The sequence below is a fragment of the Podarcis raffonei genome, chromosome 5, assembly GCF_027172205.1.
Source record: "Podarcis raffonei isolate rPodRaf1 chromosome 5, rPodRaf1.pri, whole genome shotgun sequence".
Lineage (NCBI taxonomy): Eukaryota > Metazoa > Chordata > Lepidosauria > Squamata > Lacertidae > Podarcis > Podarcis raffonei.
Window position 1 is genome coordinate 71854714 of NC_070606.1, and position 27998 is coordinate 71882711.

Consider the following 27998-nt stretch of genomic DNA (forward strand, 5'->3'; position numbering starts at 1 on the left):
TATCAGGAAATATTCTTTTTTTTAATTGTACAATATTCAAAGTTTTTTTTCTTCCAAAAGACAGGAGGGAGAACGAAGAACAGCCATAACAGAGTCTCAGATAACAAAGGATACAGTATTTCACAGAACACAGCTATCGGACAAAAGATACATTAGTACTTGTTGCTCCCACATAAAGAAAGGCTTTAATTGGGGGGGGGGGGACTAGGTAAGTGTGTCAAATCAAGTCAAAGTAATTGCACATTTAAAATTACTGGGACCATTATTGTTACATTGCACAGCATTGTGTTTGTCCTTCTGCTCACCCCAAAACTGTTTTCTATACAAACACACAATCTAAGTTTTCAGGGAAGGGTTTGACGACTTTGGAGAACTCCCGTGTTTTGAATTATGCAAACAAACTTGTGTTTTCCCAACAAAATCTCTCCACGGATCTAGACAACACCTTAATGTCAAATTCTCCAAATTACCAAAATATAGAATAAAATTAAAATTATTCAGTCGCGGAGCAAATTCAGCATCCTTTGGCAAAATACTCACAGAAGAGTCTAAGTGCAGTTGCCAAGAGGTGGAAATTCTTATTCTGTGGTCTAAGCAGTTAATAACCGAAAAAGTAGCCAATCAAGTTGGAGAATTTACTCTGTAGGGTCAACTATCAATGCTGAAACAATGGGTGCCCCCCCTTGCTGCCGGTTATCCCAGGTTTCCAAGTGAGGAAAAGGGAACATATGCTCTAAGGCAATTTTTTGAGGGGAGGTGGAGTAGAGATGTAACAAATGCTTTCAAGTCGGGTAGTTTTCAAAACACAAGATGTGCATTTCCAGATACAGAAAACTTTTCCTCTGGGCACCGAGGTGAACTGACTCTGGTTTAATCCATACAAGTGCAGTTCCACTTTTCATGCAGTCCAATAAGGCAATGAGTAGTACAAGTTTACTGGTTCAGTGGGGCCATCTTCTTCCCAGAACGCATCAACTCAAGAGAGATAACTGTTCTCCATAAAGATTGTGCTACTCTTCAAACTTTATGTTAGGATGCAGGCGAAATTGCTGCCTTCATGTTTTTCCTCCGTGCACCTTGACCCTAAAATGATCAACTGAATCTTTTTTTCCTGAGTTTTCATTCTAATGAAGTAACTCAAATCTTGCACACAACTGCAGAACATAGCATTGACCTAAGTCCTAGTGTGATCATCAGCAAACACAACATTTCACCTCAGAATATTATACTGCTCCTCCTCATATGCATCTCCCTAACACAAAACACTTGAAAGACTTGATTCTTTAGCAATTTACACACTTATAAAACAGTATACAATTAACACTGGCCTTATGAAAGTTTTTCATGGCAAACACCAAATAGCTCTCCCCCCCGCTTTAGTACAACATTTCCAGAAAATACTCCTAGAGATACTATATATTGAGGGAAGAGATATTGCTACCTGATCGGAGGGAAAATGAGCAGTTCAGATCTATTAGCCTGAATGAACTAACCTTTGCCGTGGATCTTACACAGGCTTTTAGGCAATGATTTTATCCCATTAATGCTAGCGATCGCACCGGCCCGATTTCACAAAGCTACATTTACTCCAAAAATTTAAACTCAACAGTGCCAATGAAGCAAATGAACAGAGAGGTGACTTGAAATGATGCTCAGGTTACGAAGGATCATTCCCTTCTCCTTATACTGCTGTAGCGCAACGTGACAAATCGGTTTCATTCTCAAAGTTTGCGGGCATCTTTAGTCTCACAACTTTCCGCTGCTATTCATCCCATCCATTTTTAAGTGCAGGAGCTCTTATCTATGCGCCCCCACCCCACCCCACAACAAAATTTGTTATTGCTGAAATGTTTTCAAAAGCATGCTCAGCACTGGCTGAAGAAAGTAAGATCAAAGTGACACACACTTCTCCATTATTATGACTTTTTAAGGGGGGGAATGCAGGAAGCGCCATCATCTGGGGAGCGGAAAGAACACAACAACTAGTTCACTCAAAGTGTGCAGGTTGTTGAGTTCACACAGCCTCTATTTACATGTAAGGCATACGACAAGACACATCAACTTGCTTTTAGTGTTACAGGAAAAAAAGTCATGATTTTGGCCAGATACAAAAATTCTCAAGACAACTTGACGTAATTCTCAGTCTGAACAACTTTGAAAGAATAAACATAATTCATAGAAAATTCTCCACCCAAAAAATCTTATCCATTTTCTCACCCTTATTGCAATGCTGCTTTGAGGTGAAGAGGTGCTTTCTTCTTTCCGTCAAAAGGTATATATTCTTATGTTTGTGAGGCAGCCTTCACAGCGGCTGTTCAGAAGATAAAACTAGCCTACAGGGATGGTTTACAAGGACGGAGAATAAGTTACAACTATTTGCACACTCTGTTGTCACTACACTCATTTTAACCCTTTGCCACTGTACAGTATTATTTCAGCAGAGAAAAAGCACACATTGAAGACTACAAGTAAATCGAATGAGGAGTGGTCTCTTTAGGCAAGGAGTTGTGGTTGGTTTTTTTGCACTTAAAGCCTTTTCTGCGTTCATTCCATAGGCGGTGAACTTGTAGTTGGGGAGGCTCCGCTGTTCCTGGTAAGCATTACAGAAAAATTCTGCTCCACTCTCTCTCACACACAGACACACAAAAAGGCTGTCCATCTTGGGAAAAGCAGAGTTCACAGAGTCAAGCAGCCGGCATTTTGGTGGCAAGAATCACAGAAGGGAGTGTTATCCATTTGGTGCTTCGGGTACATTAACTCGGCAGGCCCAGGTCAGCGGGAAGCGAAGCCGGTCGCAAGGCCACAGCCCACTACTGGTGTCATGTCCCATATCTGAAGGAGGAGATGCAGAAGCAAAGTAAGACTCTGAGTGACATATGGCAGCAGACCCAACATGTTCAAACTCAAGATCCACCTGCAGTTCAAACATGTATTGACAGTTTTTCCGGGTCATGTTGCCAGCATGACTAAGCCGCTTCTGGTGCAACAGAACACCGAAAACTTCATAGCTGTCAAGTTTCCCTTTTTTAAAGGGAAATTCCCTTATTCCAAATAGGATTCCTCACAAGAAAAGGGAAAAGTTGACAGCTATGTTTACCTCCCCGCCAGAGTAGTACCTATTTATCTATCTGCACTTTTTCTGGCGTGCTTTCAAACTGCTAGGTTGGCAGGAGCTGGGACTGAGCAACGGGAGGTCACCCCATGACAGGGATTCGAAACGCCGACCTTCTGATCGGCAAGCCCAAGAGGTTCAGTGGTTTAAGTCTCTCCAACGGTTTGACTTCACCCCCGAAAGCTCGCTCCTCCATTGTCTCCCGAGACAGATGGATGCCAACAACATGATTGGTGGCAGGGCTGCTGTTGAGACCCTTCGTAAGACAGGTGGCAACCCAGCAGTTTCAGACCAGTGATTTATCCCACCTTTCTGTCAGATAAAGGTGACCAAAATGGGGGGGGGGGGAATTCAGCAGGCAACACATGAATAGAATGTAAGAACAATGACACTATTTTGCATAAGCTGGTTGGTTATTTAACTCTACAGTCGTACTTTGGTAGCCGAACACCGTAGTTGTCGAACAAATCGGCTCCCGAACGTCACAAACCTAGAAGTGACTGTTCCCGTTTGTGAACGTTTTTTGGAAGCTGAACGTCTGAAGCGGCTTCCGATTGGCTGTGGGACGCTCCTGCAGCCAGTAGGAAGCCACGCCTTGTTTTTCAAACCGTTTCGGGAGTTGAATGGACTCCCGGAATGGATTAAATTCGAGAACCAAAGTATGACTGTAGAATTTTATACCACAGATGAATTCTATGTTGCGTATTACAAGCTTTTTCCTTGACACTTGTACTATGCAATGCATGAGATGTAAAGGGAAACGAGGGGCAGAAGGGGCTTGTCAACATTGGGTGGTAGCCCATTTAGGAGAAGGAAAACTCTGATTCGATACCTCTGCTACCTTGCAGTTACACTCATTTGTGAGAAAGGCTTCAGGAGTAAAGCCCAAGGAAAAAATCAGGACCCGCTGCCTTGTGGGACATCTTCAGGAGAAAAAAAGGCTAAGGAATAAACCCTCACAAATCTGGACTAGAGACCCTAAGATGGTTGGATGGTGCCTTGTACACTTCCTTCTGGCAACTCCTGCAGCCAAGCTGCTGCCAAATGCAATGGTTTCCTTTCCTTTGCAGAACACCAGCAAGGCCAAGAGGGGAGTCCTGTCGTCTGGGCAGTCCAGGATCTCCAGACACACTGCCCAGGCTTGCACCCTGGGGAGTTCACTTCAGTGCTGCAAGCACAGCATTACTTGACACACCAAATATTCCACACTGAATTCAGGTTATCAAGTAATAAGGATGGAACAGAAAAGGTTGTTTTGATTCTAATCTTTCCAAAGCTAAAGTAGGCTAAATTGGGAACTTACGGGGTATTTTATCCTTCAAGGGCATAGATCTTCCTTCTGTGGGCATAACTTTTTTTATATAAAAAGGGGGGGGGGAGGAATGCTTCGTAATCATTAATTCTTAAAACACTGGAGTATTTCCAACACTTTGGGGGAAAATTGGGAAGTAAACAATAAACGTCTGGAGATACAACAGTCCACTTGTTCAGAAAACTAAAACAATTTGGCTTGTGAGATTATTAAGCAAATTCTTATAAAGATTAATCGAAACAGAGGACAAGTTGGCCAGTGTCTGGTGGTTGGCGACAGCTAAGGACCGCAAAGGTAGTATGGTGACAGGATGCTAGCTACTTCCATCATGCCCTGCTTATGAACTTATCAAAGGTTTTCAAGTTGGAAGTCAATGGAGACAGTGTTCGTTATTTAGCCATGTGCAACAAGCCAATACTTATGTGCTTAAAACACAGAGAAATGTTACATGATCCCCACTGATTAAACACAGTCACTCCCATTTTAATTTACTGCAGATTCCTAGCTAGAAATATTACTAATATTACTGCTTCCGTTTCAGTTCCAGCAGACGATATCTGACACTGACTATTCAGAGTTGACCCATTTAACTCCACTGTTCAGAGTTGACCCATTTAACTCCACTGACTTCAAAGGGTCTACTCTGAGTAGGACTAATGTTGGATCCCACCCAGTGATTTGATACAGAAGCATCTGCACAGAGCTAAAGGGGAAGGATGGCACGTTCTCCACTTCAATGGTTCAAAAATGGTTCAAAGGCAGCCAGGGCAATAACAACCTCAGATCAAAGGTGTGGAGCTAAAGGAGGTACAGTTGTACCTTGGAAGTCGAACGGAATCTGTTCCATTCGACTTCCAAAACATTCGGAAACCAAAGCATGGCTTCTGATTGGCTGCAGGAAGCTCATGCAGCCAATCGGAAGCCCTAGAAACCCCGTCGGACATCCGGCTTCCAAAAGAACGTTCGAAACAGCTGGAACAGTCACTTCCAGGTTTCGGTCATTCAGGAGCCAATTTGTTCAGGAGCCAAGGCGTTTGAGATCCAAGATACAACTGTATTTCCTGAAAAGCAACTAGATAACTTTGTCCTACCCATCAAAGGCAGAATGGCTCAACAGTTTTAGTAGACCAAAACAGATAATCCTGTATCTCTGCAGAACAACACTATTAAGTCTATCCAAAACATTTGGTTGACCTCAAGGTTCTGCTGTTTATTTGGGGTTTTCCCTTTGAATATTTTCATATCTACTACCTTTTGGAAACTGTGTAAGCTACTTGCAGGTCTTGGCCAAGACAGATGGGGAGGGGGGAGAGAATCATACCTTCACTACACGATCGCTTCCACATGTCACCATTAGTCCCCTTGAGATGTCCATGGACATATGGGAAATGTTATGTTTTCCTTCGTGAAAAGTAGCCAGAGACGTGCGGCTTGAAGAGGGGAGAAAAATGAGTTTAAATAAGGGCCACTTGCTAGACGTTTCTCAAACCAGGCACAGGAAATTGCTTCAAGACAGAAAGACACTTCAGGGAAATGAGATTTCTGAAAAGTTAATGTGTCATGTTCAGGATCAGCCTCAGCATATGAATGACATTTGGAGAACTGGCCAGTTCATTAAGGTCCTATTAAGCTCTAAATATTCAAGAGTGAAACCTTCAGACCTTTGGCTCCACTGCTGATCTGTGAAAGCCTCTGTACAATGAGAAGATCAGAAATTGTAACCCACACGTTTCTTCCTTTTTTATTATTTTTTAATGACTGGTTTCAGTCTCTTTACTGTTTGGCATGGACTGGTGCAAATGCTGTAGCACATCCGTCCTCAACCTGTAGCCCTCCAAATATTTTGGACAACTCAACAGGTAGGGGAGGGCAACTGTGGCGCCATGAGCTCAGTGAGGTCAAAAAAGGTTATTTGGTTGGCCTGATATCTTACAGAGGATACTTCCAGAACATCAGTAAGTGGTGGTCGATAGGAATTTGCATGAACTGATGGGGTATCAGCTCTCATTTGCTTTGTGATCCTTTGGGGTGAGAGAATGAGTTCCAATGTATAACTAGACTCCAATAAATCAACACAGCAGGATAATTATAGCAACAGGCCTTTCCTGCTCTAGCAAGTGACGCAGGTTGTCAGGGAACTGCCATCGGAGCCAGAGGCGGAGGCAAGGCTCCCAAGTGATGCTGGAGAAGGGCCCAGCAGGGAGAGAGGGAGCTCATCGGCTGGGGAAGGAAATCAGCGTAACACCAGGGATAAAGGGGGGCAGATGGGGGAATCGGCGAGGGGGCTCCAGGACTCCTCGCCGGAGACCAGTGGGGAGAGCATGGGTCCTCCGCTACCCACACCCACCCTGCGCAGAAGACTTCCGCGCAGGGAGAGGAGGCGGAGACTTGGCGTCAAAGAACTTTTGTGCTGGAAGAGGTTCAAGAAACGCCCACTGACGGATTCTGCTAGTGACTGAAACAGCCCCGAAGTGAAGGGCTGTCCAGACAGAAAAGGTTTAACCAGGCAACCTAGCCAGGAGTGGTGGCAACTTACGCACGAGCAACCCCTATAAACATTACACAGGTGATAATAAGATAAATGACTCACTCAGGGATGTTTTTAAGTTTTACTATGATTAACAGCTCATATTCAAGAGGGGTGGGGAGACAGGAAGATGACCCTCTTGCCAATGCTAACAAACAGGAGCAAGTAGGGATTTCTGTTTACAAAACAAGGCTGGGATGGTGGAGGTTGGGGAGGAAAGCGTCTTCAGTTCCAGCATTTGAAACTGCTAGCTGACGCTGGAAAGAACTAAATGCAGAAAAAAGGAAAGCAGGGAGGAAGAATCAGGTAGGTGCTGGACTCTCTTGCTCTTTATTTTGATGAGGTTGCTACTTCAGGATAAAGGATAAAACAGCCTTGTAAGGTTCACTGAATTTCTAATTAAAAGCTGAAAGCTGCACTTTAGCTAGCCATAAAGGATTTGTTTGCTAACCTGCAATGTTTGTGGAATATTTGGAGGCAAACTACAACTACTACAATGAAAGATCATTGGTGTTAGAAGTCATATGTACATTTAAAATATCTAACATAGGTTTGATAATGAATAAATTATGGAATATAGCTAAAAAGGTAAAGGACCCCTGGACGGTGAAGTCCAGTCAAAGGCGACTATGGGGTGCAGCACTCCTCTCACTTTCAGGCTGAGGAAGCCAGTGTTTGTCCACAGACAGCATTCTGGGTCATGTGGCCAGCAGGACTAAACTGCTTCTGGCACAACGGAACGCCATGACAGAAACCAGAGTGCATGGAAATGCCATTTACCTTCCAGTCGCAGTGGTACCTATTTACATATCTACTTTCACTGGCGTGCTTTCGAACTGCTAGGTTGGCAGGAGCTGGAAGAGAGCAACAGGAGCTCACCCTGTCGTGGGAATTCAAACCACCAACCTTCTGATCGGCAAGCCCAAGAAGCTCAGTGGTTTAGACCACAGCGCCACCCACTATACTGAAGCTCTCGCTCTGTATTTTTTTAAGCCTCAGCTGACAGCTAGGAAAGCAAAGCAATGAATATTTGAGTAGAGCTTTACATAATCTGGCTCATAATTAGTGTATACTATCTTTTTCCCCCTTTCCCTTTTGGGATTTTCTTTGGTTTGGTTTGTGTTGTATACAATGTCCTTCGGTTAATTAAAAAAAATCACTGAAAACAAAGGAGTCTTTCCTAAGCGTACTCACTCTTCGTCTTTGATTGAATCAAAACAGGCGTCACAGACCCGAACCTGGAATTCAAAGCCCATCACTGGATAGCTGGAGCGTTTTGTGCTGCATTTTCCACACACTGCCTTGCCACATTTCCTACAGTGATGCTGGGTGAGAGAATTGAAAAGCAGGAACAAGAAAGATGGAAAATTATCAAACCAAGCAAAATAAAAAAGCCAAATTACCACAGCGCTTCCAATTATTAGCTGCAACCAACTGTGGTTTTGGGGAGGGGAGATTCACCACAGACTCCCTCTCTAGTTCTAGCCTCTCTACCCTCCAAACAGTGAGCAACTCAAGAAAAAAAACCCTCAGATTAAGAGCTTGATAGGCAAGTTGATATGGAAGAAAATGGTCCTTAAAACACTGGTCCAGACTATTTAGGACTTTGTAAGTCAAACACTGCATCCGTTCTCGTTTCAATTAGATCGAAGGGAGATGGGGCACTCCTAGTGCTGAAATTAGGCCCGATCCAAGTACGGCACTAAACATTAATCCTTCCTGCCAAGGCCATACATGGCCAGCACCAAAATACTTTGCAGGCGGGAGGACAGACTCACCTGCCTCAGCCCCAGAGTCTTTGTGTCCCACATCTGCTTTATGTTCCAGAAGAAAGGCTGCTCGCATTTCTGACAGGAATCGCTTTCCAACCACTGAGGGGCCTGGGAGCAGAAGAGGCAATGGAAAACGTTTAAACATGTTGTTGCAAAAGGGGAGAAACCCGCTTCCCCCAAATCCCATAAATGTCGCTGGAATTAAGGATGTGTATTTATTAACCTTTGTTTATTTATTGCTTTGCGCTAGCAACAAAGCTAGAAATGCGATTAAGGTCTTCAACTGAGAGGAGCTGTGAAAAGTCCCCAAAACGCAAGCCTGCCTCATAAAAACCGCCACCCTCCAGATGTGATTAGTCCAATTTAGTGTCAAGCTGCGTCCATGAGGAATTAATGAAATGGGGCCTTGTCTCCCAGATCTTTATGTGCCTCCCCCACTTTGCCCTTAGCTGTGGCATTTTCCGTTTCCACCACGCTAATGAGGAAGCCTCCCTTTGCCACATCTGAATTATTAGCCTGCTGCAGGCTTCGAAGCTCCCCAGTTTTCAGTGTCTGGATGATTAAGAAGAGATACCACATAATTGGAAAAACTGAAGCATTCCACAGTCAAATAATCATGCCTTCCGTTTTTCACTCATAACCTGACGTTAAACATGTCCTGTCCTCATTTCTGAGCACTATAGATGCCACTTAAAGCAATTAACTGAGCTGTTGCCTGGACCTCTCTTCTGTATATGAATCAGATTCTATTCCTGTCCTCACTCCATATTGGGGCGGCTCAGAAACCCATGGAAGGACCAGATTTCCCCCCACCTGCTTCCCTATAGGCAGACACCGGAGGTCTAGCTAATTGCAAGTGTTCCATACACTAATAGAAGCAGAGCAATTCAAGTTGCACTTATTGCCTACAAGCCACTTTGGCACACCCTGTGGGCTTGTCACTACTTGACCTCGAGTTTAAGGTTTTATCCTTTGTAGCTGCTGAAAAAACCTTGAAAATGTGACAACAACAAAGCTCACCCCTTCCCCTATTCGTTTGCTTTGTTGAAGAACTATCCAAAAACAAGCAGTCTGGTCATTCCTTAAGTATCAAAATCCCTTTAACCAAGATTCCTCAGTAGGTGACTGAGGCCTGTAAGAATGACTATAAATAAATGCAACATGCCCACAAGTAGAATCTGCTTATGGCTGGATTCAGCTAACACACTATGATACTGGAGGCCAGTATATACTCGTGCTAGAGCAAGAGAGCTTCTCCTCCCCCTAATCTGCTCCAGAGGGTTGGGAAAAACCCCACACCAGTGTGCAGAAGAAGAGGGGAGTTTGGTTCCATCTGGCAGGCAGAAATGCTTGTGCCCATCGAACGATCATATTACTGTGATGTTGAACGCGGCAGCTAGACTGGTGACTGGGAGTGGCAGCTGAGACCATATAACACCGGACCTGGAAGACCTACATTGGCTCCCAGTACGTTTCTGAGCACAATTCAAAGTGTTGGTGCTGACCATTAAAGCCCTAAACAGCCTTGGCCCAGTATACCTAAAGGAGCGTCTCCACCCCCATCATTCAGCCCGGACACTAAGGTCCAGTTCTGAGGGCCTTCTGGCAGTTCCCTCACTGTGAGAAGGGAGTATTTAACTATCTGACTTTTAGAAGACATCTGAAGGCAGCCCTGTTTGGGGAAGTTTTTAATGTTTGATGTATTATCATGTTTTTAATATTCTGTTGGGAACCGCCCAGAGTGGCCGGGGAAACCCAGCCAGATGGGTGGGGTATGTATGTATGTATGTATGTATGTATAAATAAATATTATAATAATAATTTTCCGTAGCTAACTGCCTATAAGTGGGAGGCCTGTGAAGAGAACGCAGAAATCTGAGCAGAACTAGAGCATCATGGCTATGGGACCTTAGCTTCTTATGTGCACTCAAGGGAAATGAGATAAAGCCTTTGGGCCTGGTGGCAATTCCTACCTCTTCTCGGCTAATATCCATATTCCAGACTGTGATCCCTCCATCAGCTGAACAAGAAACCAGTTGTCGTGTGAGCTGGAGGTAGCAAAGGGCCTGAACTTTGTCACTGTACAGCAAATAAACAAAAAGCATTCTCCATTTCAGTATTTAAAACTGATACAGAACCTTAGCCATGTTTCTGCAGGCTGCAGTTGAAACGATTTCCGTCTCTTGAAATTTTGTTTCCATCTTAGGCTTCTTAAAGATTCATGCTGACAGGAAGCTTTCTCTGATGCCACACGAGTCACATTGCCTTAAGTTTTGTTGTTTTTGAAAGAAAGGGTGTGCACAATGCTACTAATGGAAGTTACCCCCATTATCACCACAGACGTTCTCATGCTCTCCTTCCTGTTTATATTACTGCTTCATTTGTAAACAAAGGGACAGCTGATTTGACCAGAGAAGTAAATTTTTACCCATTTTGTTAATTTCATTTATTAATTTCAAACACCAGATACTGCCCCCCAACCCTGCAAAATTTTGGTACAACAGTTTTGTATGTAGTCACAGAACTACAATTCCCAGAGTTCCCTGGGAAGGAGGACTGATTGATTAAACCACTCTGGGAACTATAGCTCTGTGAGGGGAGTAGGGGGTCTGCTAACAGTGCTTAGCATGCTGAACAAACTACAGCTCCCAGGATTCTTTGGGGGAAAGCCAGGACTGTTTAAAGTGGTCTCATGCTGCTTTAAAGGCATAGCACAGATGGTGCTCAAAGAAAGTACAATGTAGTATTCCTCATCCCTATGTTAACACAACCAAGGACTGAACCAGCAGCAGTAAGAGCTGGGAAAATAAAATGTTAGCATACTGATGGCCTTGAAGCAGAAGCGTCCGACCTCTCCTTCCTCCAATATCCCACATGATTATGCTGTTATCAGATGCTCCAGAGAAGAGTAGCCGCTGAATCGGATCCCACCACAGAGAGGCAATGCTTCCTAGGTTAGGGAGGAGAAGGAATAAGTGCATTAGCTTGAGAACCTTCAGACTTCTGGTAAATGGGAGTGGCAGGCTTGGAATAGAATACTGCACTTCCAAAGGGTAGGTATAAATCTTCCCTTTTACAAAGGGATACATTTGCCTAGTTTAGACAATCATTCCTGGCTTCATAAACCATGTAATAAATCACAAAGCAGCAGACTTGAACAGCACAGCAGACAAGCACACCTAAACTCAGGTTTAAAAGTTCAGCACAAGCCAGCCATGTGAGAAAGTCTTCATGACAAGCAATGAAGACGATGAGAGACTATAGAAATATTTCACGGGACCCCAAAATGTTTTCCAGAAATCACGTCCTCTGCAAGTCCACGCTTGGGTTACCAAATTATGCCTTCAAACAAAGTAGAGTTTTTCAAGTTTGTTTCATACAAACAACCTCTGAAATTGACTCTCAGTAGCCAGCATCTTTATCAGGCCTGTTTATCTGAGCCAGCTGTGATTAGAGTTTGCCCCGCTGTCCTTGTTTGTATAGCAGAGCCCCAGTATTGACCATTTCCACATAATTCTTATTGTCTGGAATTCACAGTCTACTATAAAGGTACATAGAAACGGGCAATTTTCACTGGAGCACAGCTGAATAAGTTAATCAGTGTTGGTCCTCATTTTTCTCAGTGTGTGTAGCTGTGCAACTAATTATCTGCTCTGGCAGGGCCATACATCACTGTTGGCACACAATAAGAGATAACCAACCACACACACAGACCTCTGCTTCAGATAATGGTCTGAAGGCACATGTGGTGGCTTAGGGTTGACGCTAAGATGTTTGGCAGTGTCTGGATGTAGATGCGAACTATAAATAAGCCACTCTGAACCCTGTAGTGCCAAAGCAGGGTGCAGGAATAAACCTTTGGGGAGGGTTGTCTCAACTTTTGAAACTAGGAACCAAAGTCCGAATTTGCATTCCAACCTGTCGGTTCCCACCCACTACCTTCACCCGCAGCAACAGGCTGAGGAGATGGATAGCAGCTTACCAGGGTGGGGAGAGATACTTGTCACAGTGAGCCATGAGTCACTGCACATGGCCATGACAAGACTGGCCGGAGGGGGGGGTTTAATGAGAGGGACTAGGCTGGGTGGGGGAAACAATGTTCTTGAGGGTCTCTATGATAGACAGTTCAAGTCCTCAATGAGTCCTCATGTGTCAGTCAGATCTGAAGGCATACAAGGTTGCTGAAGCTGAGCAGGCCTGAGTCCGGTGAGAGCATGGATGGGAGGCCACCTGAGAACCATGTGTGCACCACCGTGGATTCCGCAACGGAAGAAGGCAGGAAAACTAACAAAAGAAGCAATAATCCCCAGTTCCCATTCTCACTTAATGCAAATGTGTGTCGGTCACACAGCAGGGACAGTACATTATATCTATTGCTTTCTATGAGCTGCCAGAGGGTCAACCCTTGAAAGCCTGCCATCTGGTGCCTAAAACTCATTACTACACCCTAAGTTTTTTTATTATTATTATTATTAAATATTTTCTTGATTTACAAAAGTGTGTGCAATGTCTCTCTCTCATTCCCCCCTCCCCATGTAACATTTTTACAAATCAGTTTCATTTGTTGAGACATTAGGAAAGAAGTTTTGAAGGTAAAGAGAAGTTGGTTTGAGTCTGCTTACAAATGTGACAGGTCATCCTCTCCGACACCCCTCTTGGCCATAAACTCAATACCGCCTAATGCCCAGTCATTTGAGAAAGCAGCACAATTGCTGGCAACCACATTCCTGTTCAGAACACTTCATAGGTTAGCAGGGAGGGCACTTAGTGCCACTCACCCTAAGAATTCAGGGAAGGTCTAGTTACATATATTTATAATTAATTTCATTTCAGGAGGAAAATCAATTAGAAAAAGATATACATACATACATACATATATATTTACCTTCATGACCCTTGAGAGTTGTGATAACTGAGCACGTGCTCTGTTCAAGTTTCAGGAGCGTGATCTGCCCAGAATAGTCTCCGACAAAGGCATGCTGGGTTTCAAAGTCGTATCTTAGCACAGCCGAGTCAAGGAGTAGCTTTCATGCATCAACTGCTCAAGCAGCACAGAGGCAGAGCGTAAAATGATGGTTGTAAAAAGGAGTCTAATTTGTCCCAAAGTGCTATAAAAACCAAAGTTGAAGGTGTGCCTAAACTAGAAGAAGAGGAGTTTGGATTTGATATCCCGCTTTATCATTATCCTAAGGAGTCTCAAAGCAGCTAACAATCTTCTTTCCCTTCCTCCCCCACAACAAACACTCTGTGAGGTGAGTGAGGCTGAGAGACTTCAGAGAAGTGTGACTAGCCCAAGGTCACCCAGCAGCTGCATGTGGAGGAGCGGGGAATCGAACCCGGTTCACCAGATTACGAGTCTACCGCTCTTAACCACTACACCACACTGGCTCTCACTAAACTAGAAGATATCTTACTAGATGCTGCTTTTAGTTCAAGCAAACGAGGCTCTTGACCTCCGCAACCATTTTAAAAGCCATGTCGCTGTCACCCGAGGTTCTAAAACTTAAGAGGGGTAATTAGTCTGATCATTCTGGGGTATGAGTTAAACAAGGGAAACGCTCTACTGCCAAGATGCAGCTGGACTAAAAGGTAAAGGTAAAGGTACCCCTGCCTGTACGGGCCAGTCTTGACAGACTCTAGGGTTGTGCGCTCATCTCACTCTAGAGGCCGGGAGCCAGCGCTGTCCGCAGACACTTACGGGTCACGTGGCCAGCGTGACAAAGCTGCTCTGGCAAGCCAGCACAGCACACACGGAAACGCCGTTTACCTTCCTGCTAGTAAGCGGTCCCTATTTATCTACTTGCACCCGGGGGTGCTTTTGAACTGCTAGGTTGGCAGGCGCTGGGACCGAGCAGCGGGAGCGCACCCCGCCGCGGGGATTCGAACCGCCGACCATGCAATGGGCAGCTGGACTAGCTGGGTAAGAAAAACAAGCATGACACCATGAAGGTGTGAGGAGTGCTAGATCCGTCTCCCAGGTGACGGAACAGCAGGACGGTGTCAGTAAAAAGACTTAAGGGACTTCGTGATGCGAGCAAGTTGGTGGAGGAGAGAGCAGGTGTGACCACAACAGGCATAATAAGAGTCTAACCAGCACGAGGCTGAGGAGGAATCACTTACAGTTCTCTCCTGTGGAAAGGGAGAAGGGAGACCTTGCCACCTGGGGGGCTCTGAGCGGTGCCTGAACCCATCATGTTTATTCCAAGATACAAGCAAGGATGTGCTGGACTGCTTAGAGCAGGAGTGGGTAAACTTGTCACCTGTAGGGTCACAATTCCTTCTGGCCACCTGCCCATGGCAGGCAAGGCCAGAGGGAAAAGCAGGCAGACAAACAATTAGACCTTTATGCAGCAGGCTAGTGCAACTTCCTGCAATGCAGGAATCTCAGGTCCCTCCTCCCAGACTTAAGAGCTTTATCGCAATCTTAAAGCAAGTCTGATTCCAAAACTGTCATGCCTGGGCCTTTTTCCCCCCCAGCTGGAGCTCAGCTCCGGCACCTCTCAGGTAGGAATTATTGCCATTCTAAGAGAAGAAGGGAGAAGTTCAAAGTGAGCTCTGGCACTACCCGCACCCCTAGAAAAATAGCACTGGCTATGCCTGGTCTAAATTTAATGGGAGTGGAGACATTTCTCCTCTTCCCTTCTGGCTCCCATCTCTCTTTCTACGTATAAAATTACTGTAAGGTCTACAAGCACGGAAATCCAAGCTGCGGCACGGGGGTCACTCCTGAGCAGGAACAGAAGAGCTGCGCTTCACTGCTGCCTCCTTCTAAATTGGGCAGATCCGAAACAAAACCAAAGCCAGCATGCTGCACTGTGTGCTACTTCACACTTTGAAGACTTGGCTCGCAAACCACATGTCGAAAAGGGGGGAGCGGTTGCCACAAATGAAGACTGGCAATGTATGCACTGAACCAGCCTGTTAGCCAGCCTCATTACCAGCATTATTCCATTACTTGTGTAATATTGTCAGTGTTTGCTTTTATGGAGTAGACAATACTCTTGACTGCCCATGCTGCAACGTTTCATGTTTGCTTAACTGTCTCTAACTGGCTCATTAGCTGCTATATTTCAGAAGCTCTTGACAAGGGTAGTGAAATAATAATCTGTCCTGCTATTAATGACTCCAGCAAACAGTGTGTGACAATAAGGAGAAGAAAAACCCTGCTGAGGAAAAGGAAGTCTTTACTTTCTCTTTCCCCCAAAAGATAAAGATGATGCTTTCTGGGGAAACCATGCTAGATTCTCAGTAAAGTTCAGAGTCAGAATGATTTACTGGACAGAGTGAACCTATATGACCTGGGCTAAAATCACAGCTCTCTCATAGACTAACTCAACACCTAAAGGAAACTCCCAGGGGAGTAGCTGCCTTAGTCTCTCACAGTAAACAGAACTAAGAGTCTTGTAGCACCTTGAAGGCTAACATATCATGTCATCCAGTTTTCGTGGAGTAGGCAGCTGACATTCAATGAAGTGAACTGTATTATTATTAAACTTATATCCCATTCTTCTTCCCAAAAGAGCCCAGGGCAGCAAACAACAAGCGATAAAACAATAAAAAGCACATTTAAAACAACTGTGATACAGATGCAGCCTAGGGAAGAATGCAGCCCAGGAAATCTTATGCCATAAAAAAACTGATATAAAAGCCAATCATTTTAAAAAATATGTAGTCTTTAAAGTGCTACAAGGTTCTTTGTCACTTTCACCTAAAAGCAAATCACACTCCTCTTGTCTTTTACAGGTGGGAGAGATGGAATAGTGACTAAGAGCATCACAGAGGTAGTGCAAGGGTTAGGGATGACAAGCTATTATTTAGGCCTAAATTGGGTTATAAGGCACAGAAAAACATTTCACAGTGTTCGTAGAATGTGAGGGAGTTAGGGCCCTGGCTACAGCTTCCAATGGCCAGCAGGGAAAAGAAGGAAAGGGTTAGAGAGGGCTGCCAATTTTTGGATTAGCAATGATCGCGGCACATCTTTGATGTCCTTCCCAACGTGCTATGCCTAGATGAATACATAGTTCTAAAATATACTAAATAGCAGAAATGTGTGCTATAATGCTCTGTTCCACGAGAAAGGGTCATGAGTCTTCAGCAATAGGCTGGAGGGGTGAGAAAGGTGACTGGGAAGAATGATTGACAGATATTCCCTACTTGTCCACCCACCTAATACAATAAACTGGTGTGAAATAATTTTTAAAACCTCCCAGCCAATGACTAAGTGTGCACACCCTGCTTTTTCATTCTATGGTCTGTGAGCATCAACACTGAAGTGACCTTTTGGATATAAAGAGAACACCTTACGGATCACAGATTGTCACTCCTAACACTGAATGAAGACAGCACCTAGCACTGCCAGCAGCTTGTAGCCTCCTTCAGGCATTACATATGAAAGCAAAGTGGTTCTGCAATCCTATACTCACGGAGGCTCCCTGCACATTTTTAGACTCCTAGAAAACAAGGGTTCTAAAATGCACAGTGAACCTCCATGAACTCAGGAATGCATTCGCCCTGCAACTTACAGACGACGATCAGAGCAGGGGTAGCATATTGTATTTTTAACATTTTGTTGGGAGTCACCCAGAGTGGCTGGGGAAGCCGAGCCAGATGGGTGGGGTATAAATATATTATTTATTATTATTATTATTATTATTATTATTATTATTATTATTAATTATATTATTATTATTATTATTATTATTAAATGCTGGTCCTCAAGCACCCCCAACCATCATGAGTTTATTTAACTTGCAGAATACTTGAAGAGGACTTCTGAAGCACATGTAGCGCCTAGCCTGAGACTGCTGAATTGCCAAACAAATATTACACATGGCAACAGTGGCTAGTACTTCCTCAACCTGTTAGCTACAGTAGACTCTTTAAAAGCTCTTACACTAATGAAATCTAACAGCAGAAAGAGTCACTTAAAACACTCTTTCGGCAGAGGCTATTCAAAATGAATATAAAATTGTGCAGTAGAGCGACTGAGCTTTGAGCACACTTTAAATAAACCTTCAGAGACTCCCACATCTGCTATGATACTGCTACTTTGAAAGATACTGTAGGCAAGAAGCCCAGGAGGTGAAATAATGTCGTCCCAGCATGTTTCCACTTCTGGTACACATCCAGCTGACACATTTATCGTGGCCGGTGCTGATAACCCACTCGGCTTCCAAGCAGAAGATGACCGCAGATACTCTGTTCTGATGAGCTGCAGAGACACAAACGAAGAGAATATTTTTGCAGGCAGCAATTGGCAGGATGCGTTGCTCTACAGGTGACTCGTTCAATCCATACATTTAAGACTTGTTTCCATCTTATACGATGGCTGTCAGGGAAAGGGGGCGAGAAGAGGAACGCAAGGTTTGTCTGCAGTCCCAGAACCTACTGTGGCACCCTATGCTTTTTCAGGAGGAAACAAAAAATGCTGACAGACATAATACCAGTGACTGCACCCACAGCAATGCAGCCAGTATTATCAACAAAAGATAGGGAGGAAAATAACTTGCAGCCAGGCTCCCATTTAATTTGTGGGCCTCCTGAGGCATTTATGGTGGAAGGAGAGAGAAGCAAAAGTCAAGGCACAAAAATGTTGAATGCAAACTTTGTTCCGAAGTACACATGGAAGACTCCAAAGATGGCTGGCCTTCCTGGAAAACAAATTTAAGTTTCTTGGGAAGGCATTGACTTTGCTATGATTGTTTGAACAACAGTGTGCATTTTTTCTCTCCCCCCCCCCATTTGCCAGGAGTTCATTTATTTAAAGGCTTCTTGCGGTGAGTCACATCCTTCACATGGATATATGAAGGTCAGTCTCCATTATGGCAAAACAACAGCTTAGGTGAAGCACATATGTGATTGCAAATGAGATTAAACAGTGAATCAGACCTGGTGATCGAAGGAGAGAGCATTGGGGGAGAACCACTGTGAAATTAGTTGGAATAGAGAAAAGCATTATATTGGAATAGACAAGCATCATCTGCCGTGACATAAAGACTCTTTTGTTGTCATTTTAACACAAGGTCTCTCTCAAAGCCAACATTCGCATCTGTAGAAAGAGTGACACATCATAAGATAGGTCTGTTTCGATGGGGTTGGCCTTGCAGTCAAGAAAGGCTGCTTTCAACTGGAGCCGTCAAATGTTCCCCATCCCTTCCCTGTGCACATGCTCCCCAGAATGGGGCATAATGTGCACCCAGATGTCTTCCCTACACTGTCCCATGCAGACTTTCTTCCTGATCCGTTGATCCCTGGCAAAGCTGCAACAGATTTAGCTGGAACTGAAGAGAGGAGCTGGGAGATCAGTTGAAGTCAAAAGCCTGGTCATTGTTTGTAGCCAAACTGTATGGCCCCACCATGTAAATGTTCTGTGATTAGGTGTCTGAGCTCAGAATCATCCACAGAGCAGCAGAGAACAGTTGCTTAAAGAATGGTAGGTTGCTTAAAGAGTATTAGGTCAAGCCCATCCCACAAGTGGCCTCAGAACCCATAAAATGGAAGGAAAAGCCAGCGATGGACAGAAGTTAAATTGGTAATTACCACTATTTAGCCCCACACCAAGTTAATCGTGCTTTCGTGATTTTCTGTTCCACTGAAAATCAAAGGGCCTGAAATTAGTCACAACTAACCTGCCCTGATTATTGCATAGTCTGGATCCAACCTTTCTGAAACCTAATGGTTACCCATCATTAAAATATATTTTACCATTTTCTATTTTGTTTTCGATACTTAAGTTACGGAATGTATGATTTCGGCTCACATAGGTAGATAGTCAGTTGTGTCTCAAAACAGAGACAATAATAATCTGATGCAAGTTAAGACAGGTCATACATTACAAGCTATTGATCTAAAATTTCCCACCTCTTGGGGAAAAGATAATGCACACTTTGCTGTTTCATTACCTGGGTAAGTCTTGACAAAGTTCATCTTGTTGAAGTCTTCCGAGATATGAAACTCCTGAAACCAAGCAACCAAGCTGTTATTAAGAGAAAGAGGCACAATCTTCTCTTGAGATCAGGCAGGCTCAGGTGACACAATAAGAAAAGCTGCAAGGGATTTCCATCTATTTAAGCTCTGCTTTCATGTGGAGAAATGTCTAGGTGGTCTTCAACTGCCATCCATTCAGCTTCATTAGGATTTTGAAGAATGATCTCAGGGATAACGTAAGAAGTGCTGTACAGCACTAAGAAAACAGTAAATAATAATAAGGGATATGGTCCTATACAAACTGCTACATTTCCCCTATTTTAAATAAGAGTCAATAATAATTAAAATAATAATAATACACGCACACACACACACACCCTCCTCATCTGACTGGGTTTCCCCAGCCACTCTGGGTGGCTCCCAACAGAATATTAATAACTCAAATAGCCAACAAATGCAGAAAACATCCAAGAGGACATGCATCTATACCCAAGTGAATGGAACACAGCAAAATGCCAATCTACAAATTACATGTGTGGTACAATCTTCTGGGCCTGTACAATTTCAGAATGTAAGCAAGGGAAGTGCACATTGGAAGGCTCCACTGCATATTTTTTTAAAAGAATCTATACAGAAGATACCTACCCCTTAGGAACAGCAAGCTGGAAACTTTTCTCCTGCTCAGCGTGTTCCCTAGAAGGGTGTTTCTGACACAAGGCTGCTTGAGAATACAATTCTCTCACCTCTAGCCTGGTTATCTCAAGTCCTGGGCCTTCCAGGTGCTTTTCTAAAGATGTACGTCGGCTCTACCTGGGAGACCAGGAAGGATCTTAAGGAAACACAGAGACCCCTGTGTTCACAGCAGTCTGGCAGCTGTACCAATTGAACCAGCCTCCGCACCACCTAAATCAGTCACTGTTTGGTCCTGATGGCTTAACACTACCGCTTCCCCTCGCAGCTTTAGGTGGACTGAAAACAAGCACAACTGGAGGCCATGAAAATCAGCCTGAAACCTACCAGCGCATGAATTTCTATCCATACAGTTGGGAGCTCCATAATCTGCTCCTTTAGGAGTCTTGGGAAAGGAAAGGCCATGAGCAACTGTTCCCAGTGTATATATTTTTAATATATTTGGGGGGGGTGAGAGCTCAGCAGGAACAGTATTCTGATGCATGCATTCAAGACTGCAAGGCTCATTTTTAGCATGGGTTTAATTAATTAATTAATAATAATAATAATAATATATAACAATAACTAACAACAACTTTATTACTTATACCCTGCTGGGTATAAATAATATCCAGCCATTCTGGGCAGCTTACAATACGTAAAAATAGTAAAACATTAGACATAAAAAATTTCCCAATAGAGAGTTGCCTTCAGATGTATTCTAAAAGTCATATATTTGTTTATTTCCTTGAAATCTGATGCAAGGGTTTTCCACAGGGTGGGTGCCACTACTGAGAAGGCCCTCTGCCTAGTTCCCTGTAACTTCGCTTCTCACGGTGAGGGAACCGCCAAAAGACCCTCGGAGCTGAACCTGAGTGTCTGGGCTGTACGTTGACCCGGGTCATCCTCGGAGGTAACAGATTGGAATTGATCCCATGCAACTTGACTAGACAGGACTCTAGCACTCAGTACTTAAAAAGCGTATTGAATACAAATGAGATACTGACCATAATGGCTCCGTTATCTTGACCCACAAATATCCGTCTGCTGTCATGATGATAAGCCATGGTGGAACAGGGAGCTGCCCAAAGAAATACATATTTACAAAATAATTTTTACATAGGAATTAATCTAAATCAAATATTTTTGCCAGTCGAAGCATTATCAACATTAGGCATTGTTTTGCAGTGAGATTCTTATTCATCCATGTTTCTTCCAAGGAAAACCAGAAGAATTTCCACAGAACACCCTCTGTTTCAAAAGCACAGCCCTAGGCATGTCTACTCAGAAGGAAAGAGTATATAAGATTGCAGCCTTAGTATCTTGCCATCAGGATTCTTAGAGAGCACTGCCTTAATGCTCTTAAGCTTAAACAGCAGTTTAATCTGAAAACATTAGTGATTGTGTTTTTCTGCATATTATGAAAAGTATCTGCTGATTTTTTTAATGGATGAAACTGCTGTTAGAGACAAAAGAGAAAGCCAAGCTGTTTTTCCTCTACAGTTGGCAATCATATTTAAAAGCAAAAGCCTTTGTTAGGTTTGACTTAATGTTAAGATGACCCAGCTAAAATGAGGCTCTGGTTTCAATTAGCAGCTTGGTGGGGGAAAACAACAGCAGCATTCTTCTCTTTCCCACTCTTCTCTTTTGGGTTGAGTAGAAGCTTATTTAAGCAACAACAAAAATGGTTAAACAAAGCAAGTCATTCTATTAGCAAAGTTAAAACTGATTTGCAAAATATACTAGATAGGTAGAGCTAGATAAGTAACTGAACTTCCCAGAAGCAGAAAACTTAATCTCATGCAACTTCACAGAGCATGAATGATGTTCTTGCATTTGTCAGTTTCCTCCAGCTGTAAAGTTCCTACATGGGTCACAAGATGATCTCGTGGATCAACAGGCAGGCTGCTAAAACAAGCCTACTGAGGAAGCACCAGCAAAAGCCTTTAAAGGAGTCAGAAAGAGCACAGACAGGAGCCACAAAAGGATCAAGCAACAAGGAATTAAAACAAATGCCTTCATCCTGATTGACAATAACAGCCATCTACTGCTACTTTCATGCCTACTACTATAGTGATAAATACTATTATTGTTCTACCCTTTTTCTCGCAGAGCGGTCTGCAACATGACAAAATGCATTGTAGCAATAATAATTATAAAGAAAAAGATTTAACATCACACACTGAAACCACTATACAGTCATACCTCATGTTGCGACTGCTTCAGGTTACGTGTTTTCGTGCTGCGTCCCGCAGCAACCTGGATGTACCGGATCGGGTTACTTCTGGGTTTTGCTGCTCACGCATGCGCAGAAGCGCTAAATCACGCCAAGCGTGTGCAGACACAGCGCTTTGGTTATGTCAGTTCCGTGTTACGGACAGGTCTCCGGAACGGATCCCGTCCGTAACACAAGGTTTCACTGTACAAAACATTAACAGTAGTACCCAAAACAGCAGGATATAACATACATCAACTTCCTAGATCTCTTCCTAGATTTGCACAAGAGACACACTCAACCAGTGATATCAACAAAGCAGTGTCTGTACTTACTTACATGACATTGTGTGGTAAATGCTGGGCCAGTACTGACCACTGTCCCTCTTCAGCCATACTCTAATTGTCCTGTGAAGTTAGGGAAAGAAAAAAGAATCATTTTGCAGTGAAACGTGGAAAGTAATATTTCAAGTGCTTTCAAGCAAGTATGTATCTTAATTTATGTCTACCAGACACACCAGTATTAAAAGGAGTCATTTATTTTAATCCTGGCTATTTCCTTGTGCTTCCTCTGCCGTACTATATCAGTAACCTATCAGCTGACTTTTTATGAGCCATAACACCACAGCTATATAATACTTATATAATCTTTGGCTTTTCAGTATGACTTGCTCATTTTCATGCTGGTTCTAAGATATACAGTATAACTGGTACAGAGAATTAGGGCCACGAAAATACATGCAGTCCTTTTATTGTGGCCTACTTGTGGTCTCAAATGTATCCCTAGGTTCAGATTAGAGGGAAGACCAGAAACAGGGACGTTACCTCCATCGTAACCCTTTGAAGTGTATCATATAGCAGAAAACTAACATGATTCAGCACTTGGAGGAGGCGTAGGGGACATTTTTCATGTTCCCACTTGGGCAACTGGAAGAGGGTATCACATGCCAGTGGTGGGCAGGCCAGAGACAAAGTGGTCAAAGCAATGAAGTGTGAATTGTACCTTTGTACAGTGGACTAGCTTCTTCACACTCACACATTCCTCTCCATTTTCCACCCAGGCAAGCAAAAGGCATTATCAGAATTTAAGGGCACGTTCTAGCCAGACAACAACATTCAAAGGTGGTGGCAAAGCAGGGCTGGTGAAGAGTGTGGCTTAGGAGGGGGCACGACTGGGAGAAGTCCCACAGGCCAGATAGAGAGGACTGGGGAGCCACATTCAGGGCCCCATCCACCCCAGTCCTGAAGTTCCCCATCCCTGACCTTCAGGGTAGGGAATGGATATGGGGAACGTGTTCAAATCCTGACTCTGCTACAAAGGTCACCAAGCTTTTGTACTTGACTCGGAAGAATGATTGTTAAGTTAGAAAGCCCTAAACTTGCCATTCTCATAACTGGCAAGGGTGAATGCTGCAAAATAAATAAAAGCTCAAGAGAAAAGGTGTGCAGTGAGAAGTACATTGAGAGAAGATGGATGAAATATGGAGAGACTGATTTCAGGATGAAATAATTGAAGAAAGTGGAATTGAACAGTTCTTTGGGTGCTTTGTGAATACACACTATGTTTTAACAATTCCGGTGATAACAGTGAAGGTAACAGACTTCTACCCCCCCACCCCAGCTTCATCCTTGACAACATTTTTTGAGAAATCCTAATCGTGGTATTTTTTAATGCATTGCAGTGTATAGCTATTGTTGTTGAATGAGCACAATAACACAATGCATCGAAACAGCATTTTAAAAAAAAGAGTCTGAGCATTTGACAACAAAAATGGCAACGAATATACACAATCAGAGAATAGAGACTGAACAGGTTTGTGGCTGAGGTGCAACTGGAATGGTGGATTTGCCAGCTGACCACTCACACCTGGCCACTACCCCCATCCTAGTTCTCGGATGACATGAGATGGATGGCATGCGTGGCCAAGGCCCCAAGGTGCATGACACTGCTGGGTGCTGCTGAATTTCCTCCTATGTGAGTAACAAGAGTGACCTCCTCTCTGCACACTTCAAGCACTGCTTGGAATAACAAGCCAAGAATCAAAATGCTTCGTCTGGTACTGCCGAGCCACATTGTTCATCCACTTTGAGGAAACATGCATTCTTCTCTTAGCTTAAATGTAATCCTGTGCAACAGATGCTGTAATCCCCAAGGGCTTTCGGAACTAGCACCAATTAACCCTTTGGTCTGATGAAACCGATTATTATCTTGATTGCTTAAGCACAGCTTTGTGGGGCAGTTTTCTCTACGCACTCTCTTGTGCGCCATCTGCTTAAAAGACTAACATGTATATTCCCCTATAAATTCTGCTCCATCATGATGAAGACAAAGGCAATTTGAACGTCGATGTTACCTGCTGGTTGGCAGCTGGCAATACACAACTTGAAGAACGTGTGCAAATTATGTTGTTAGCGCAAAGCAGGATGCAAAATCAAAGCAGATAATCTAAACTTTGGCTATAAAGCACTTGACTCTGTAACTCAGCCGTGCAAATCAAAGGTGCACTATAAAGAGTGGTCAGAGAAGATTTCAAGGAACAAATTCACAGGCCAGAGTAGGGCTAAGAAGGACTGAAGGGGCTAAGGAGACACAAAAATGGGTTTTTTTAAAGCAACCAAACCAATGCGAAAAAGTATTTGTGCTGGAATATGAGTGCTCTTTGTCTTTGTGAGGGGAGAGCAGAAGGAAGAAAGTATTTCTGTACAGTCAGACGCTTCCCCAGACTGAGTAAATGGGATGGGCTATTTCTGCTTCAAGGCAGTGTGCCAGTATTCAACCATTTCTCTCTCCACACACACACACACACACACCACACATGTGCATGCACACAGAGGGCAGGGGGTGTTTTGATGTAGGGATAATGTGAAATATGGGGAGGGTGGACAGAAAAGCCTTTATATTTTGTTCTCTGAATAACTCAGAAATATAATCCATCATCAGATAAGGTTATGCAAGCATTAAAGTTGCACAGAACTCAGCTTTGTCTCAGGGGAGCTCCAAGTTGCCCTTCCTACCCTAAGCTGAAGGTTTTCTGGCAGTTCTACAAATAGAATGAGCAAATTGGCCTGTCTGTTTCTCTATCTCCATTGGGGAAGGTCACCAGTCTATCCAAACTGGTGCGCATCCCCCCAATTCTCACTTGCTTCTCTCCAAACAATCCTGGGGTGACTGGTTAAGGGCTCTCCTTGGGTATCATTAGAGACTGGATTCACCAGGACTTCCATCACACAACCTACATTTGAAGATGGGAGTCCTGGGCAGGTCAGTTGGTTAGAGCATGGTGCGGACAACGCCAAGGTTGCAGGTTTGATCCCCATAGGTGACAGCTGCATATTCCTGCATCGCAGGAGGTTGGACTAGATGATCCTCAGGGTCCCTTCCAATTCTATGATTCTATGAAAACATCAGAACTCACCCATGAAATGTGTAATGTAGCCAACAACAAAAATGTGGCTTCATGCATATGCAGGACTCTTTTCATCACCCCTCACCCCTCACTTACATAGAAAAGTTGGGGTGCATGTATGAAAGCCTGCCACAACCCAAGGCCTGACACTACTCCTTTTATCCAGTTCGGCTGTGGCTTCTATGCAACAAAAAAGGAAGATTTTCTGGCTGAATAGATGTAGGATCGGAGACAGCTAATGGTTATTAATACCTGACAAGCAACGATAATACCCGATCACCCCATTTGACTCCCTCTCCCCCACGGATGAGTGTTATTGTGTGCATGTCCTGCAAGCTTCCCAGAGGGATCTGGTTGGCCACTGTGAGAACAGGATGCTGGACTAGATCACCTGATCCAGCAGGCTCCTCTTACATTCTTATGTCCCACACTCTCAACACCAGACATCTAAACTGGGTAAGTAGCGCCAAAACCACTCCCCAGTCTTGGCAATCTTTGGAAGAGGGAGAACAGAGAGAGAGAGATAAAAGGGGGGTGCTCTTTCCTTTCCTGCAAGTTTGCATGTGTCCTGGGGGCTCTCTGCAGCACAGCAAGGTATAAAACGACCCCCCCCCAACACTTCCCCTTGCATTTCACAGCCTTGGAGGGGTTGTCCGTTGTTTAGCCATCTCCGGTGCCCATTTGCAAACCCACCTGTGCAGCCGCTGCCCAGGAATGCAGCTCTCCCTGCAGCCGACAAAGCAAGCTCTGGTCTGGTCCACCAAGGAAACAAATCTGTTAAGTCTCACAAGGCTTCCCATCCCACCACAAACTCACATGTTTGCTGTGGCAAGCTAACATGGCTACCACCCCCCCCCCCTGGGGATTTTTGGTTGTGTCTGGGGAGGAAGGAGGGAGTGGAGAAGCGTTGTCATCCAGGGCCCTGCATGTGGATATGAGTGTTGAGATATATATTTATATTTTGTGTGTGTGTGTATGTGTGTGTATCCCTTTTAAAAGGAAAAAGGCACCACCCTCCTTCGCGTAGGCGTTTGCACAGGATCCTACTGTTTAAAAAACTTTTTCTTCCTTCTTTAAAGAAATGCTCTTACATTATGTTGCAGATTTTATTCCAGTTTGGGGTGGGTGAGTGGTGGCGGCGTGTGAACACCACCACCAGAGGCAGACCAGCTACCCCAAAAAAACCAAGCAAGAGGGCAGGGGGCGTGTCCCTCCTCCTTTCCTCTCCGCCCCACAATAGCAATTCTGTACCCAGAGATTTTAGAGCAAAAAAAAGGGGGAGGCGACAAAATAAGAGCCAACCACTCCCAATTCTTGCTGCCCCTCCAAAAGAAAAAAGACTCATGCTCAGGAGCTGCGCTTCCCCTCATAAAGGGGGAGGAAAGAGGCGGGTCTCTGCAAAGGAAAAAATAGATTGCGGGGCCCGGGGGTGGGTGCGGAGGCAGCGGAGGGACCCTTCCCCCCGCGCCCGGGGCTCGGGCGACCCTCGCCCGGGGGAAGCGCCTCCCGCCGCCCGCAGCGGGGAAGGGGTCTCCGGGGCGTCCCCCTCTCACCTGTCCTCGCTGGCGGTGATGATGCCGTCCTCCTTGGGGATGATGAGCGCGGCGCTGACGGCGTCCTGGTGCCCCTCGATCTTGCTCAGCAGGGCGGGCCGGCTGCTCTGAGGCCGCGAGTGGATCTCGGCCGCCATCTCGCAAAGCCCGGACCGGCCAGGGGAGCGCGGCCCGTAGTGGCGGGTGTAGCGGCGACTCCGCGAAAAAGGCTTTTCAGCGCGCAGACATCTTCCGTAATGTCTGGAGTAGGCGCGCCGACGGACGACGACGTCACTCCTCCCCCTCCCCAACCCGCGGGAGCAGCCGCGCCCAACCTCCCGTCGTGAGATTGCCATAAAACGTGGAGTAGAGGCGCCGCCAAAAGGGCTTGTTGTCCCAGGCGGGCGTATTTCCCCCCTGTGTGATTCAGATACCGTCTCGCAACTTCGCAGGCCCAGAAGCAGCCACAGCTGGTATATATAGTAAGCATACATAAAGGGACCCTGAGGGTCATCTAGTCCAACCCC

At 44.5% G+C, this 27998-nt stretch overlaps 1 protein-coding gene across 4 annotated transcripts; it reads right to left on the reverse strand.

Annotated features, from left to right (window-relative positions):
* On the reverse strand, positions 1-27732 carry WDFY1 (WD repeat and FYVE domain containing 1). Of its 4 annotated transcripts, none has more exons than XM_053390032.1 (13): positions 27493-27570; positions 25770-25926; positions 22869-22940; positions 21326-21399; positions 19625-19679; positions 17784-17934; positions 13609-13721; positions 11547-11673; positions 10697-10802; positions 8730-8831; positions 8146-8276; positions 5746-5854; positions 1-2832 (listed from the first exon to the last, which is right to left on the reverse strand). In XM_053390032.1, the coding sequence occupies exons 4-13, from the start codon at positions 21383-21385 to the stop codon at positions 2773-2775; spliced, it is 1014 nt and encodes a 337-aa protein (XP_053246007.1). In that variant the 5' UTR covers positions 21386-21399; positions 22869-22940; positions 25770-25926; positions 27493-27570; the 3' UTR covers positions 1-2772. The 4 variants fall into 4 exon arrangements, with proteins under 4 accessions (XP_053246007.1, XP_053246006.1, XP_053246003.1 ...); XM_053390031.1 differs by having other exon boundaries at positions 22873-22940; positions 27493-27569; XM_053390028.1 differs by lacking the exon at positions 25770-25926 and having other exon boundaries at positions 22873-22940; positions 27493-27730.
* Positions 27733-27998: the final 266 nt, after the last annotated feature.